Source organism: Cricetulus griseus, chromosome 2, assembly GCF_003668045.3.
Source record: "Cricetulus griseus strain 17A/GY chromosome 2, alternate assembly CriGri-PICRH-1.0, whole genome shotgun sequence".
Classification (NCBI taxonomy): Eukaryota; Metazoa; Chordata; class Mammalia; order Rodentia; family Cricetidae; genus Cricetulus; species Cricetulus griseus.
In genome coordinates this window covers 290,056,503-290,073,115 of record NC_048595.1, presented here as the reverse complement: position 1 = coordinate 290,073,115, position 16,613 = coordinate 290,056,503, and the positions used below count along the sequence as shown (strand labels likewise).

The 16,613-nt window shown below is 39.2% G+C and overlaps 1 protein-coding gene across 1 annotated transcript in view; it reads right to left on the bottom strand.

Annotated features, from left to right (window-relative positions):
* Positions 1–16,613, bottom strand: part of Pacrg (parkin coregulated) — a 420,277-nt gene that overhangs the window by 343,687 nt on the left and 59,977 nt on the right. The window contains exon 2 of the mRNA XM_027401106.2: positions 15,298–15,432. Within this exon, the coding sequence (XP_027256907.1) occupies positions 15,298–15,432 (135 nt within the window). The remainder of the gene's footprint in view (positions 1–15,297; positions 15,433–16,613) is intronic.

Here is a 16,613-nt window from a genome sequence, read left to right as displayed (position 1 = left end):
CTGAAAGGAACATTGTTTGGTTTTTATTGCATTTTTCCCTTTAACACTTTATTCTGTGTGATCTTAGTACATTTTAAGAAGTGAAAAGTATCAAGTTAAGACTCATTTTATTGAAATAATTTAGAGGATCGCAGCCCATGACCTTTACTCACATGTCATTTTATTAAAGGATTGCCTCAGGCCACACCATGAACTCCTCTGCACCCCACTCCACTGCACTGCACTCCGCTGCACTGCACTCCGCTGCACCCCATCCACTGCACCCCACTCCACTGCACCACACTCCACTGCACTGCACTCTGCTGCACTGCACTCCGCTGCACCCCATCCACTGCACCCCACTCCACTGCACCCCACTCCACTGCACCCCACTCCACTGCACCCCACTCCACTGTACCCCATCCACTGCACCGCACTCCACTGTACTGCACTGCACTCCACTGCACCGCACTCCACTGCACCACACTCCACTGCATTGCACTCCACTCCACCCCACTGCACCCCACCCCGCTGCACCCCACTCCACTGCACCCCACCCCACCCCAGTGTGCCCCACTCCACTGCACCCCACTCCACTGCACCCCATCCACTGCACCGCACTCCACTGCACTGCACCCCACTGCACAACACTCCACTGCACAACACTCCACTGCACTGCACTCCACTGCACCCCACTCCACTGCACCCCACTCCACTGCACCCCACTCCACTGCACTGCATGTGCTTGTGATTGTCGCCTCACCCCTCATCACCAGTTCACAGCCTCTGTATCTATGACTTGTTTGCTTAGTTTATCCTCCCACCCTGGAAGAGCCATGTGGTAGAATATGTCTGTTTCGCTCACTGCTGGGGTGCAGGCCCCACAAAGTGCTAGGCACTCATCAAGTACTGGAGGAATGCTACCCAATGGATGGGTGTTTCCTGCTGAGTTCTGTCAGTATCAATCGGATACACACAGTTAAAATTAGCTCATCAGAAAGAGTACAGTTTCAATAGGATAAACGACTAGAATTTATATAGACATATTACTATACATGTGAGCTCTGTTTATTGGCATGAATGACATTTGCTGAGTGGTTAGCAGCCCTGGGTAACTCCAGTGCCAGAGGAACTGACTCCCTCTTCTGGACTCTGTGGGCACTGTATGCATGTGGTACACAGACATACATGCAGACAAGACACTCATACACATAAAATAAAAACAAATACATCCAAAACCCTTTTTCTGAGCAGAATCTGACCAGCAGGCAGTTGCCTGCTGAATGGATGAGCAGAAGGGGAGGTGGAAACAGTGGTGTGTTCGAGAAAGTGACAGTTATCAGGCAAGAAACAAGATGTGTGCTTGGAATCTGCACACAAAGTGACTCTTGCTGTATAGAGAGCATGGAGTTGTTTGAGAACCCAGCCAGTGCTGTGATACATTAACAATGTGCAGAACTATCACAAAGGTTTCCTAAACTTCAGGTCTATTAGTTACTTTCTCATTGAGGAGAACAAATACTCAGCAACGGGTTTAAGGAAGGCAGTGTTGACTTGGGCTCAGGATCTGAGGGGACACAGCAGTAATCTGTCACAGCAGGGAAGGCATGGCGGCAGGCAGCTCCAGAGTGAAGGGAAAACAAGACTGCCTGTCCACACCTGGATAGATTGGGAAGCACAGAAACAGCAATGCCGGTGACTCCTGGCTTCCTCCTCTTTCTCGTTTTTATTCAGCCATGGGTTGACGAATCTTTACCTTCAAGGTCTTTCTTACCGAACCGGGAGCTTCATCAATGTACTAACTGTGTCCCAATTCTACCAAGTTCACAGAGTGACCCCTAGAGATATATTCCACAGAGGGCATGTTCATTCAGTTACAGAGGCTGTTGGCTCCATGAACTAATCTAAGTTTTAATATTACTAACAGGTCAAACATGGCTCAGACTGCTCTGAGTACCCTGTGCCGTCCCCTTCACCCTGCCTTCCTTTTCCCCAGTGTGGCCACAGACCACAGTCATCAAGATCCACACTTCTTCCTCATGAAATGAGCCATCTGGTAAACTGCTGCTTGAGATTTGAAGCTAGTCTCAATTGTTAGTTTATTAAATGCAATAAGTTACAATAATGAAGTGTTAAAATTATAACCCACATGGGCAGGAAAAGCTAGCGATTCCCAAACAGAATTATAAAAATCTTAAGTCTTATGCTTTTTGACTTGTGGTTTTAATATCTGCGGTCTAGTCTCTGGCATGTCTCATAATACATTTACAAAATATAAAGAAAAATGAACAGAAATGAGCAATCCCTTTGTGTATACATGAGCACTTTTTCATTACCCAAGTGACTCTTCAAAATGGCAGTTAATATATCTGAAGTAGTTCTTTCAGGGAAGGGAGATGTTTAAAAAGCTAAATTCTCCCCAGCCTAATGTTACACTTTCTCTTTGAAAAATGCTTCATGATGTTTTAACAAAGTCATAAAACTTTTTGTAAGTGAGAAGATGCTGTTAAAAGATGCTTTCCAATGAATGATAAAGTTTGTTGAGAAATACACCATTCCCAGGAAGGAAATGAGAAGACAAATGTCTCCTTCAGATAGTCCTGACCACCTTGATTTGCTGGTAAAATTTTATAAAGTGACAATTGACATCCTAACTTAAGCACAAAATTAGGAACAAGATATGTATGCAATATTTATATATACTTCATATATATATGAAAATATAGGTTGCAATTATCACATTCTTTGTGTCTTATTATTGTGATTTTTATGAATAAAAATAACTTGTCTTAATTTATACATGTGTGCACAATTATGCACACAGCCATATGATGTGCATTACCTTAAATAAATTAGAGAGTGTTTTATTTTACCTGGGAAGCCCTACAGTTGGCCTTACACTAGGAAAAGCTTCCATCTTAGTGCAGTCTTCTTTCTGTACCTCAGATATGCTACTAATGTATCTAAAAATATTATAGAATTCATGAAAACTTCTCTGGCTCATATGACTAAAGTCTATCACTATCAAATGAGCAATTTAAAAATCATATATGTCCCTTCTCCAGAGAAAGAAGGCAAGTTCCAAGACAGCAAATGAAGAAGAAATTCAAATCTTAAGTACATGCCATAGCATGAAGACAAAATACATAAGACAGGCCTCCCGAGGATGAGTTGAAAGTCAATGTGCTGTAGAGACATGGTGGGAAGCACAGCTCAGAGAGGCCCTCATCCCAAGTCTGAGGGATTCCAAAAAAAAGACAGGCAAATTTAGATTTACATTACAGTAGCTAAAATTTAATACATAAATATGAAAGAAACTTAAAAGGAGCAGATTCAAACTATGTAATCCATTGATGACAGTAAGAAAAGCCATTATATAAAAAGCAGATATTAAAATAAACAGTTACATTCTTTAAAGAAACAGAATAAAAACTAAAGGATAGATATTTGTTAGAACTAAACAGAAGAAAATTCAAAGATAACTTAAAGTAAATAAAAGAGGAAATAGAATATTGTGTTACAAAGAGGTAAAGGAGAAACTAAAACAGGAGGACTAAATAGGGAGTGGGATGGAGAGGAAGGGCAAAGGAGGAAATATGGGGAGGGGCAGCTAACACTAGACTAAATAGGGAGTGGGATGGAGAGGAAGGGCAAAGGAGGAAATATGGGGAGGGGCAGCTAACACTAAGGCCATTTGAAAAGCCACATAGACAGTGACTGCTATCCTTCCTATGAGAGGGATTTAAATGGAATCACCAAATAATGGGGGAGATAATGTCTCACATATTTTATGCCACCAAGTAAAACCTCCAGTGCCAAGAATAGGTTATATCATGTGGAGTTGTTGTCCAAAGAGGTTCCATAGACCTCCCCAAACATCATTGACTAGTGCCAAGTCTATTGGTTATTCTCCATAACATAACAGTAAGGTTCTACTACTGAAGATACTCTTTTTTATGTTACTGAACATGAAGAAATTGAGAAGCTTTACCCCTACTGACTAGAGTTCATGGCTCTGGAAGGCACCTTACATACTATCAGAGGAGAAATGTAACCATCAATATCACTCAGCTACAAATCCTGAGACCTACAGCAGTTACTCATCTGAAAGATATATTCACAACAAATGTTACAGATGTAGCAAACCACCTTTTGATTGTATTTAAAGCCAGATCCATGAGATGGAACCCATACCTGACACTGCTAGCGTGACCAAGAAGCTGAGACTAGATAGGTCATGGGCCCATGGGAAAACTTAATACTATTATTCTGCTAAAGGAACTTAGCAATAAAATGACACCTAATGACATATTGCTGTGTCCATAGATCTATGTATTATTCAACCTTCATCAGAGAAGTGGCTTCTTGCAGTAGATGGTATTCAACATAGAAATCCACAACTAGACACCACGTAGGGAATAAGAGACTCTGAAATGCTCAGCCCTAAATGGGATGCCTTGATCAAACCCTTTCCCCTAGGCTTAGGGATTGATGCATAAGAGGAGACAGAAAGATAGTAAGAGCCAGGAATGCTGGATGACTCTAAGGAAACCGTCTTCTAGACTCACTGGGGCTGATGCCCATATGATCTCACAGAGGCTTTGACAGCACAAACAAGACCTGTGCAAGTTTAAACCAGATAAAAATCTCAGCTCTGAGAAGAGGAAGGGGATGCAGGGTTCCATGCCTTTCCAAGAAGCTACTTGCAACTGGTGCCTGTTGGGAAAGGGAAAACCTGTTTTCTCCAATGGAGGGTCTATCTATCATCCACACTCCAGGGAAAGCCCATGTCCAGTATAGGACAAAACAGACTCCAGGCTGCATGAATGTTTGTGTGGGTATTCTTTTGTTTTGTTTTTTATTTGTTTGTTTGTTTCTATCTTATTAGGTGGGTAGGCAGATCTGAAAGGAGTTGGGGGAAGGGAAGAATGTGATCAAAATGTACCAGATGTAAAAATTTTTAAATAAGAATGTAAATAAATAAATTTAAATAAGGGGTTGAGGAAAGTAGGAGAGTGAAACTGAATTAACGATATTCAGAGAGATGGGGGTTAGAATGAGAATGTACTATTTGGATTTAAGAGGAGCTCAGGGGACTTTGACAAAGGAGTCATGCCTAGGTGAATATATAAGCAGTCATTTCAAAATACTGAGCTCAATGCTGGAGTTACTAATGCCCCATTGATATTCGGGATTCTCACAATATATGGATCTAGAGATATGTATTTTAAATGCATATGAAAGTTATTTTAAATACAAAATTTACTAAAGATATATAACAATAAAATGACTGAAGCTAGGGAAAAGCAAAATGCCAAAATTATAATCATCAAATCAGATACAACTTGCAAAGCAGTAAAATTATAGTCTTTCCATTTGAAAAGTTTATAGACATTATTTGGTCTATGCCATTAAAGCAACATTTTCAATACATACAGGATAGAGAATGTGTGAGCTGTGTAAAAGAAATGAATGTAAGACCTAATATAAAGTAAACTTTTTGGCATTTTAGTTTCTATTCCATATGACATTCTCCTTAGCATCAATGCCCAGGTCACCCAGGTTACAGGGCACTGTGTCACATCCATTGTAAAACTCAGTTCCTCTTAGGTCACTATTGGCCAAGCACTGATGACATCACAGAACTTCTCTGTAATGGGACACATTCCAATAATACACAAAGTAAATTAGTAAACTTGGTGGTTTTAGTAACACCCCAGTGAGGTTCTCCAATGGGGCGTCTCTCTACATAACACAAAAGTATCTGTGAAAAATTGTACATATTTTTTTCCACAGAGAAATTCAACATGCAATTGAAATTTAGAAAACACGGTTGGGAGAAAAGAATTTTCTACAGAACACAAGGACTAAAAGAACCAGCTTAAAAACCACACATTTTATAGGCAATTTGTAATTTTGAAATTTGAAGCACTTATTCAAAAGTAGGCAGATGGATTCTTCATTATTCTCCTATCTTCTGCTTCTATCTTTAAGTTAGAAGCACAAGATCTATCATAAAAAATTGGGGCTGGTAGGGTAAGGAGTAGTTGTCACCAACCGGCGAAGGTAGTTGATCTTTATAATGAAATACTGCCTTGTTGCCAACTCATCCCCATCAACATCACTATTCTTATTCCCACCCGACCAAACTCTTAGCACAGACAAACAAGGAACAGGACGTATGGACAGACTCCTGGTAGCAGATGGCATTTTTGTTTTATAAATAGTGTATCTCAAGAGCAAAATGCCATGGGAGAGGACTGAAGGCAACTTGGCACCCCATTCTAGTGTAGTGTCTAGAGTCAGATAAGATCCTGTCAGGCTAGCAGAGCAGGGCTGGATGACAATGGTCACGCCAGACACCAAGTCCTTGTTAACTGCTTTGCAGTTTGCCTGAGATCGCTAAAATTTAATCTTGGGGCTCTAATGGTAGATCAGTATTAATGGAAATATGAAAGCATAAGAAAACTCTTGCTTAAAGAGTGGAGGAAGAGAAGAAAATATAAGAGAGAACAGCAGTGATGGGACAGTATAACAATGTAGTCCACACATACATTTGTTCTAAGAATGAAATAGAAAACTTGTGACAAAAATAACAATCCATGATCTGGTAGAAGAGGAAAGATTTCAAATAAACACACAATAAATTTGCCATATTAGTGCAGGGACAAAAGATATTAACAAGCTTTAATTATAAAAAATGGTGTAAATGATGCACACTCAGGTTGCCAAGTGATGCACACACAAAACAAACAAGAGTAGGTTTTCATGAATGGATTGAGAATCAGAGTGTTTTCAACTTCGAACATTTATATTTAAGGATACAGTGATATTATCTTCTGCAGAGACATTGAGGGAAGCCATTATCACTTGAGAAAGTAATTATGCTTCATGCATGTGAAATCTGAAAAAATTATACATTAAAACATGAGAGGATTTATGCATATTAAATAATAGCATTTTTTTCTTTTTTCTTTTTTTTTTTTTTTGGCTTTTAGAAACAGGGTTTCTCTGTGGCTTTGGAGACTGTCCTGGAACCAACTCTTGTAGAACAGGCTGGTCTCGAACTCACAGAGATCCACCTGCCTCTGCCTCCCAAGTGCTGGGATTAAAGGCGTGCACTACCACCACCTGACTAAATAATAGTATCTTGAAATGAAATGGCTTAAAAATAGACATGAACAGAGAGGGATGTATCTCAACAAGAACCTAAGATTGAGAATTAATAGCTTAGAAAATAAGGGTTTTCATTTATTCAGCCTGAAATCCAATTTTGGAAATTGTATAGGGTTACTCATTGGAAAGGAGATGTCTTACATTAGGGGTTGAAGATTAATGTTTAGTGATTTTGTATAGTTATATTTTTTTTCTAACAGCAATGAAATATGCTTAATCTATAATGAACTTTGAAAGCATCCTTAGCATGTATGCATACACACACACACAGAGAGAGAGAGAGAGAGAGAAAGAGAGAGAGAGAGACAGAGAGAGAGAGAGAGAGAGAGAGAGAGAGAGAGAGAGAGATAGGAGAGAGAGAATTTTCTCACATGGTTGGGAATCATACCATGATAATTATTATGGTGAAAGCCATGCATGGTGCTAATGGAAACATGTTGGGATATATATTTTCCAGGGACATTACACTGAAATTACATACTTAATTTGTGTGGCCTCACACAGAGCCACAGTTCCATAATTCCACTACCAGGAATGATGAGGCAGAGGAACCCTGAATCCTAAAGTCAGCCTGGACCATATGACAAAATGGTCTCAAAATTTAAAAAAATCAGAATCTAAGTCTGAATACAATTAATTTATTTAAGTGATATCCTTATTAACAAATTAACATCTAAATTATTGCAATTTCACATACTACATATGTAAATAGTGTTATATTTAATTTATGATGTATTTTAGAGAATATAATAAATATTACAGTTCTTTTTAAAAATGTATTAATTTGCCCTTTCCTTGTTAAATTGTATAAAGCTTTTAAAATTCCTAGAATGGTATGCCCCTATCATTATAGTCTCTTAAACTAGCCTTTCAGTGATCCTTAAAATTTTCACATGAAACTTTATCTCATGAGAGTAAAATAAAAACTATCCAAAGGGAAAAGACCCAACAGAACATGTCAGGGTGGCTTTTATTTCCTGCCTACATTTTGTCACTTTCCAATTTTTCTACTGTAAGCATGTTACTTTCAAAGCAGACAAATTAGAAGTCTGAAGAACTACGTATAAACAAATTTTATGTACTAAAAAGCAATGAAGAATGTTGCCTGTGCTGTGATTTCAGTGATGTACAAGGTAAGGTGAGCTCGCAATGCCTCTAGGAATGTTAGCAGCTGTATTCAGTGCAGGGAGCTGTGATGAGTCAGTCATTTCTCACATTCTTCAGTGTTTTCATATGTTAGGAGATAGGCATGTATACATTTCATACTAGAGCAAAATTTTATAATTAGTAATAACAATTTCCAATTTGCTCAGGAGATCTTGTCCCTTTCCCCTTCTCCAGGGGACCATGTATGTCTCTCTTAGAGTCCTCCTTGTTGCCTAACTTCTCTAGTGGTGTGGATTGTAGGCTGGTAATCCTTTGCTCTATGTGTAAAATCTATATATGAGTGAGTGTATACCGTGTTTGTCTTTTTGTGACTGGGTTAACCTCACTCAGAATGGTTTCTTCTAGTTCTATCCATTTGCCTGGGAATTTCAAGATTCCATTGTTTTTTTCTGCTGAGTAGTACTCCATCGTGTAAATGTACCACATTTTCTCTATCCATTCTTCAGTTGAGGGGGATCTAGGCAGCTTCCAGTTTCTGGCTATTACAAATAGTGCTGCTATGAACACTGTTGAACAGATGTCCTTGTTGTGTGAACGTGCTTCTTTTGGGTATATGCTGAATCTTGTGGTAGACTGATTCCCATTTTCCTGAGGAATCGCCATCCTGATTTCCAAAGTGGCTGTACAAGTTTGCACCCTTACCAGCAGTGGAGGAGTGTTTTCCTTTCTGCACATCCTCTCCAGCATAACTTATCATTGGTGTTTTTGTTTTTAGCCATTTTGACTGGAGTAAGAAAATTGATCCACAGACATTTCATAATGTATGGTATGAAAATCTGGTAAATACCATTATGTATTTGAGGTCACATGAAGCAATTGTTCTTCATAGACACACATCTTCTCCAGGTTACGTGCAATATATTTAGCTTAAATGTGGGAAAAACTAAGCAATTGAGAAAAAGAAATAAAGAACCTAAATAAGTCATTAAGTCTTGATGGATCTACTCTAGGGCGAGCATGCATTTGTAGTATGACCTTTCTCTGTTCTTACTGCTCTTGAGGAACAGAAATCACGTGTAGAAATATTTCTGTTCTCTCCATTTTCAGAATTTAAATATAACAAATTATTTTTGAATAAGCACACACACAAAAAAAATTCCCATGTATATTTTGGGAATAAGAGTTCAACTGAAAAGTCTACCAATACTGATTTTCACATTGAACTTACAAGGTCAGGATAACACTTTTGATAATGGTGAAAAATATTTCCCTAAATCTTAAAATTATTCCTTCGAAAATGGATTAAATTAGCATAATTATTTGTTAACATTGTATTTAGATTTTGCCTGAAAGAAAAGGAGAAACAACACAAATACCACTACTAAAGACACATTCTGTCTTTGGAGTTACAGGCCACTCTAAGTAAAAACATGAAAAAATGACATAGTTTTTCATGATCAAACTGTCAATCTGATTCCATTTGGAGTATGTAGAACAATGTTGGATTTGCACAATGCTTTAGTAAAGGGTGAGGATGAGTGATGAGTACGGGCACAGACGGGGAGCTACTCCTGAAATTACAGCTTAGCCTAGAGCCGGAGACTCACCTTCCAGGAAGACACAGAGAACATATCAAAGATCTCTCTGTCTCACTACAGACTTTTCTGATGGGTGACAGTATACATTTTCTGTTGAAAGATTCAAGAGCCCCTGCTCCAAGGTGGCAAGGGTCACTGCTAGGAGGATGGTAGCAATCTCATTTCTTCCTGGGATATTAAGTGACAACACACTACTATGGCAACCAGACCCTCCATGCCATCAAGCAAGGGCTCTCTTAGCTTTTGGCAGTGGTGTCTAGCCAGAGAAGCAGTGATGATTTGTTTTCTTCTGGCTGTCTATCTACAAAGATCTGCAACTCACAACACAGTGGTGTGTTTCCCCTGGGGCCCAGGGAATGTGAACTGTCCTTAGCCAATGCCCAACAAATCACTGTCACTGAGCAGCACCGGCCTTTCCCTTCAATCTATAGGCTTTCCAGAGCTATAAATCAGTTGACTTCCCAGCTCGATGAGATGGCATATGCCCTAGTTTGAGGAACAGATGGAGGCTTGGGGGAAATTGTTTCTGCAGGCTTGCTACAAGCAGCTCTCCTCCATAAAAGTGAACCATTCACACTAATTCCTAACATAAATTATGTTGGCAGCAGGGAGCACTGGCCCATTCAGCAGAAAACCTTTCACCCACCTTCAGAGGTCACCCAGCCCATCCGGATTCAAGTGATTTCTGATACCTACTGTATTTCTAGGCTGTGCACATGGAAGGAAGAACGATTTGCATCAAATACAAGAATGGAATTGTGCATGGAAATAAACAAAACCTCTAAGCACAGCACTGTACAGAAAACAACACCCCCCCCAACACAACACTGTAAAATAACAGCCAGAGGTTTATTTCACAGGATTTCTGGAATGACTCTGGCTATTAATTAATCATAGGAATTAACAATAGAAATGTGGTATCTTTTTCCTACCAAAATGGGGTGAGTTGTCACTTGTCTTATGAAGTATGCCTTACAAATTCTACTAAGTCCTGTTATTACCTCAAGCTTTTGCATTTCTGTGCAGCAACAGAAGCCCAGGATGGTTCCATGAGGACACTCATCCTTCTTCATGGAAAGCCAATTATTCAACTCAGATAAATTTGTCTATATGATTTCAGAAATCAGATCAGATTTATGTTAAGAGCAACACACAGAACATTAATTTTGCTTGGAGTCCTTAAAAATTGAAACATTTAAGAAACAAAAGGCACCAAAGGACTAAAGTATAAGTCAAAACTGAAGAAATGAGTGACTATGTCAATGACAGATAAGTGAGGTGGCACCGTGATATGGTGTGACTTACTTTAAAATGAAATAATATTTTTGGATAATGAGCAATCATGGTTTGGGATTGGTTTTAAATGTAAGAAAATGAGTACACACTTTAATAATGTTATATTAACTGTTTTTCCTGATAGGAAATTATCAGTTATGTCAATGAGAACACTCACAGTGATGGGGCTTGTACAGTCCATGAATATGACACTCCTGGGAATGAAGAAGAATTAGGGAAAAAGACAAAACACCAGTGGGGAGACACAAAAGGGGCTGTCACTCAGCATAGAATAGGAGGTGTGCAAGCCTCATCACCAGTCCTTTTAAAGACCAATGGAACTGTCTTAATTTTTGTGCACAGCGTTTCCTGACTTAGATGTTCAAGTCAGCCATTTGTTTTCAGTCATGTAGAAAGAGGCATTAGCTGTTGCTGTTATTTTGAAAGTGAGATGAAAAGGATAAATAATCATTGGGAAGGCATTGTGCATAATCTAAGGAGGTGCTCATGATACATGTTCATACCTCCTGTAACACATAGTCTATTTCTGAACCTCAAATACTGCTCACTTCCCCATAATTCCTTCTAAAATCCAAGCTTCAATATCTGGGTCTAGCCCCTCTTCTCCACAGGCTGCCTTCATGTCTTCACTTCTCCATGGAGTAGCAAAGGTGGAAGGGTCATGTTGTGTTCTTTTAAGGCTTCCCTAACAGTTCTTCTGTTTAGAAAAATGTCCACATGGAACCTTTAGGTAGAGCTCTACCCATCCCACTCCAAGCACTGACTGTCCTTGTGATTCATAATGTATTAGTGCAAGGAACTGAAGAATGAGAAAACTGGAAGACAATTTTAAATTTCTATTGTCCATGGTAACATCTGAATTGTACCTTATCTAGACCACCTGGATCTTTTCCATCTCTGTACTTACAGTGTTTATATTGAAGTTATCAGCCACAAAATAAAGAGCCCCATTTCTTGACTACTAACAGTATCAAGAAAAATGTAGAAAAAGTTATCACCGTGCTTCAGCATGGCTCCAATGACTGGTAACAAGAGTTGCCTAGACACGTGTAAAACAATGCATAGTCACAAATGTAAAAAGGATTCCAGAGCTTGGCTGGGAACTTTCATATTCCAAACCAAATTGAATCATCTTTCAGAATACATATACTGATATATATTTCATAAAGTTTCTTTCATGTTTATCAAGAAATTTACACAAAAATCACAGTTACATCTCACCTTTTCATTTTCAGTAATAATTTTATGTGGCCATCATCTTTCCGAGGAACAGACCCAGTTTTTGTTTCACAGTCAGGTCTTAAACTCAAGTTGTCCAGCTAAATGTGGTAACCATGTGGTAACTTAAATCAAAATTAATTAAAAGGAAATAAAATTAAAAATTCCATTTCTCAGTCCCAGTGGGCATATTTCTGAAGCTTAATGTCCACATATGGCCAGTTGTACCACAGCAGAGTGCAAGTGTGCAGTGTTCCCACAGTAGCAGATAGTTATGCTGGACATTGATCTTCAGAGATTCCATAAGGAACTGACTCAAATAGATAGCCAAGGCTTTCTGCCTGCCATGTTGTTTTGGATCGTAGAATGAAGGAGAATTTCCCTGGACACTAAACCATTCCATCAGGTCAGGATGAGGACCCAGGAGTGGTGCTAGCCTAGCCTAGCTGGAGTTTCTAGCCTCTGACTGAACTAATTTATGAGGGAAATGCATAGCTGCCTTTGCCTTTTCAAGGCTGGTTCGGCTAATCTTGAACAAGGAGAAGGAGATTTGATGACTTGGGCGGACATCCCTGTACCTTGACAGAGTGGACCTGCCAGGCCGAATAAGGAAACAGCCTTTAGCACAGCTTATTGGCAGTGAGTACTGAGTATTTCAAGCCAAGGAGGCTCTTGGAATGTTTATTACTTAATTGTACACACTATCTGGGCACTCAGAAATGCCCTTGAAGTCCCCAGCTGTCTCAAGAAGTATTGAGAAAGGCCTAATGCTTCTTGGGAAAATTTTGTTACTTTTCAAGAGTGAGCACATGGTCCGTTGGGACCTGTTTTCTATCCATACACATTAGGAGTACCTATGAACACAGTGAGAGAGTCCACAAACTTCTGCCTTGTATACATCACGTATATACACACACACTTATATACATCAGTATCTTATTTTCACGTCACAGTCATGCTGTAGTACAACAATAAAGTAGTCCCAACAAATTTATTCTGAGAAAGGCAGTACTTACCCCTTTTGGATGCTAGATTCCTAAGCATGAAGCAAAAATTTTACCTCCTTATTAGTTATTTATTAATAATTTATTTTTAAGGTAATTTTCCTAACCTCTTGATACCCCCAAAATTACACTGTTGGATGAGATCAAAATAACTCTACATTACAAATTTCCATGAATGTAGTTTATGTGTAGGTTGTAATTATTTAAAATACACTAAACCATTTGCTTCTAAACTGTTTTTTTTTTGGTTCTCCAAATTCCTTTGGAGACTGTCTGCACTCACTCCTTAGACCAGGCTGGCCTGGAACTCACAGAAATCTGCCTCTGCCTCCTGAGTGCTGGGATTAAAGGTGGGTGCCACCAACACCTGACTATAAACTATTACAAAATCTTAACAGCATTAATTAAGATTTTGAGAAACTTCCTGTTTCTTTGTATGAACCAGACCATAGACAATCAAACACGAAGTCCTTATGCTGAATTGTGTACAAATGGGCACAAGCTCATGGTATATGTTGGGAATGCAGACTCAGGATGAGACTGACATATCCAAAGTAGGTATACTTGCTAGACTTCTTGCTTCACAGCCCCCACACACTTTTAGAAAATATCCCCATTTAACTGGGATGGATCAAGGGGAATAAAGCTCTCCACTCTCCCTCACTATAAGTTCACAGCAAAGCTTAATAATAAAGACACCACTGCCGTGTTTTCATTTTTGTCATAGGTAACAACATCTAAGTTCAGACCACTACTCAAAATCTAGAAATGCTTGCTAATGATAGAAAAATGATTTTAAAGACACACTAGATAAAATACATACAGTTTTCTCTCTGCCTTCCTGTGTGGGAGGGAAAAACGTTAAGTTTAATGCACCTTCACAGCAATTTGCCTGATTCGTTCTTTAACTCAACCATTTTGGGTTTTTGTGTTCATTTGTGTGTTCCTAAGTAATAGACAGTGCTCACATCTGCCTCCAGACAAAGACACGGACACTGCTTTTTTAACTCCTGTGTCAATTGCATCCCATAACTGAAGATGTTTGGCCGCACCTTTTGTCTTCCTTACCTAGTGTGGTACTCCTACTCCTGCAGCAGCTCTGCTGTCTTTAGGCGGAGAGACCCTTTCAGCTGATAAATACCACCCAAAGCAGAGTTGTTCATACCAAAAATAATTAAATAGCAGAATTGGTTAGAGATAGCGTCCATTCCTCAAATTAAATGTAAAAGCCTTCTCCCGTTAGACTGACTTGTTTTCACAGGCACATCATCAAGTCTTTGTTGAAAAGACGCATGGCCACATTAAGATGGCGTCATTAAGCAATACATTTATTTTGAAGCCAATTAACCTTTTGTCAGGAAAGTGTCCGTGCTGTAATGGCTTGGCTGGCCGGGGTCAGCCTCTAACAGGCAAGGATGACAGCCCTGTCCCAGCAATGGTAGCGCTGAACCTGGACAGAGAAGATACCTTCTTGTGCATTCCAGTCTGCATTCCCAGGGAGTGCACAGCCCTGACCTATCCATTTAGGTAATTAAAGCTTCCATTTGGAAGTGTCCTGCAGGAAGGTGAAATCTGGGGGAGATAAATGGCTGTTGCTCTCCGCATCCAGCCGCCAGGTCCATCATTTGATGGACTGCTGGAAACAGGCCGGGTTGCCAGGCTCTCATAAAAATAGAGATGAATTGGGCTGCAGAGAATTCTCTAAGGCGAAAGCAACTCTGTCATTTTCTTCTTTGAGGGCTATAATTTAATTGTTAGTCAAGGTGGACGGCTGACACAGGGGGCCCTAAGAGCTCGCCCACCACCACTCCTTTGCTGAGAAATTACTCCCGTTTATTTACTTAGCAGCCAAGTTTGTTTGGCATTGGGGTGTCACTCTGGAAAGCGCAGCTGGCTGTCACAGCTGTGCCTGGGCTTACCTTCCAGGCAATTTTGTTTCCTTTCGAGTCATGCTCAAGGGCGATTGGGAAGTCTCCACGCTCATAAAATTTTCGGAATGCCGTGGGCTTGGTTGGCCTTTCTTTAAATGCCCCCGCAGCTGGAGGACCCCGTACCTTGAAGAGGGGAAAAAATACTCTTTAGCTTTTAAAACAGGCTTAAAAACAACAACAATAACAATATACCTTGCATAAAATATGCTTGAAATAAAGTCCAAGCTGCTTAACGAGGGACAACAGAAATCTGCGGTTAACACAAACATATTTGGGGTAGAAGGGAAATCAGACTTTAAGGAACACTCACTGGAGTTCAGAGTGTTAGAAGTGGTTACATTTTTACTAATTGTGACACTCAGGTCTGATATATGTTGTTGGAGGATCATGAAACAATAAACGTAAAGTATTTCTTTTAAAGTTTCTGTCTCATTCTCTGTGTGTGTAAAAAAATGGCCTAAGCTATAAATATTAACAACAAAACTATAGAGTATGATGTAAAATGAATGGTACATTAGGGATTTTATAAAGAAGAAAGGTGACCTATTATGTATGCATATAGGATGCATTTGCAATTCACCAGGAAACAATATTAGAATAAATTGTGTAAGAAACTCTCTCCACAAACTTCATTCTTCATTAAAAAGGAAGCACTTTCTATAGAATTATTCATGCTGAGTGTTATCTTTTAAATCTTCATTATGTATATCTGAACTAACCTACTAAGTTATAAAACTGAATGCTAAATAACCTATTTATAAAATTGCAGTCTATTGAATTATTACAGTACAGACAGACAAAACATACGCATCTTTCTTACTTGCTATAAAAAGGTAACTACCAGTCATTTCATGTACTAGTTTAATAGAATCACAATTTTTCTCTAACAGTAAGGACAAATTGGCAAATAAGCTTAATTTTATTTGTTAAATTAATTGATAATATTTCTGTTAAAACTTCAATCTTAAGACATATATTAACATCTGTAATAATGTGGTATAGTACATACAAAATTTAGGATGAATACATTGTCTCTAGTCCATATATGAAAGCCGGTATTTGGAATCCTGGGGTATTAAGGAATAGGAATGTAGCAGGATGCTGAAATGGAGGGCCTGGCCCTTGGTAGAGTTTAGAAGGCAGCTACGTTGTGGATATTTCTGACCCATGAGCTGGACATGGAAGAGACTGTTTTCTGTCTCACTGGAACTGCATAGCAGAGATTCCCTATACTGAGATGCTGCACTTTTGTACCACATTGAATATTGAATTTCGTGAATTGATTGAGGACAACCTTTTCCTTT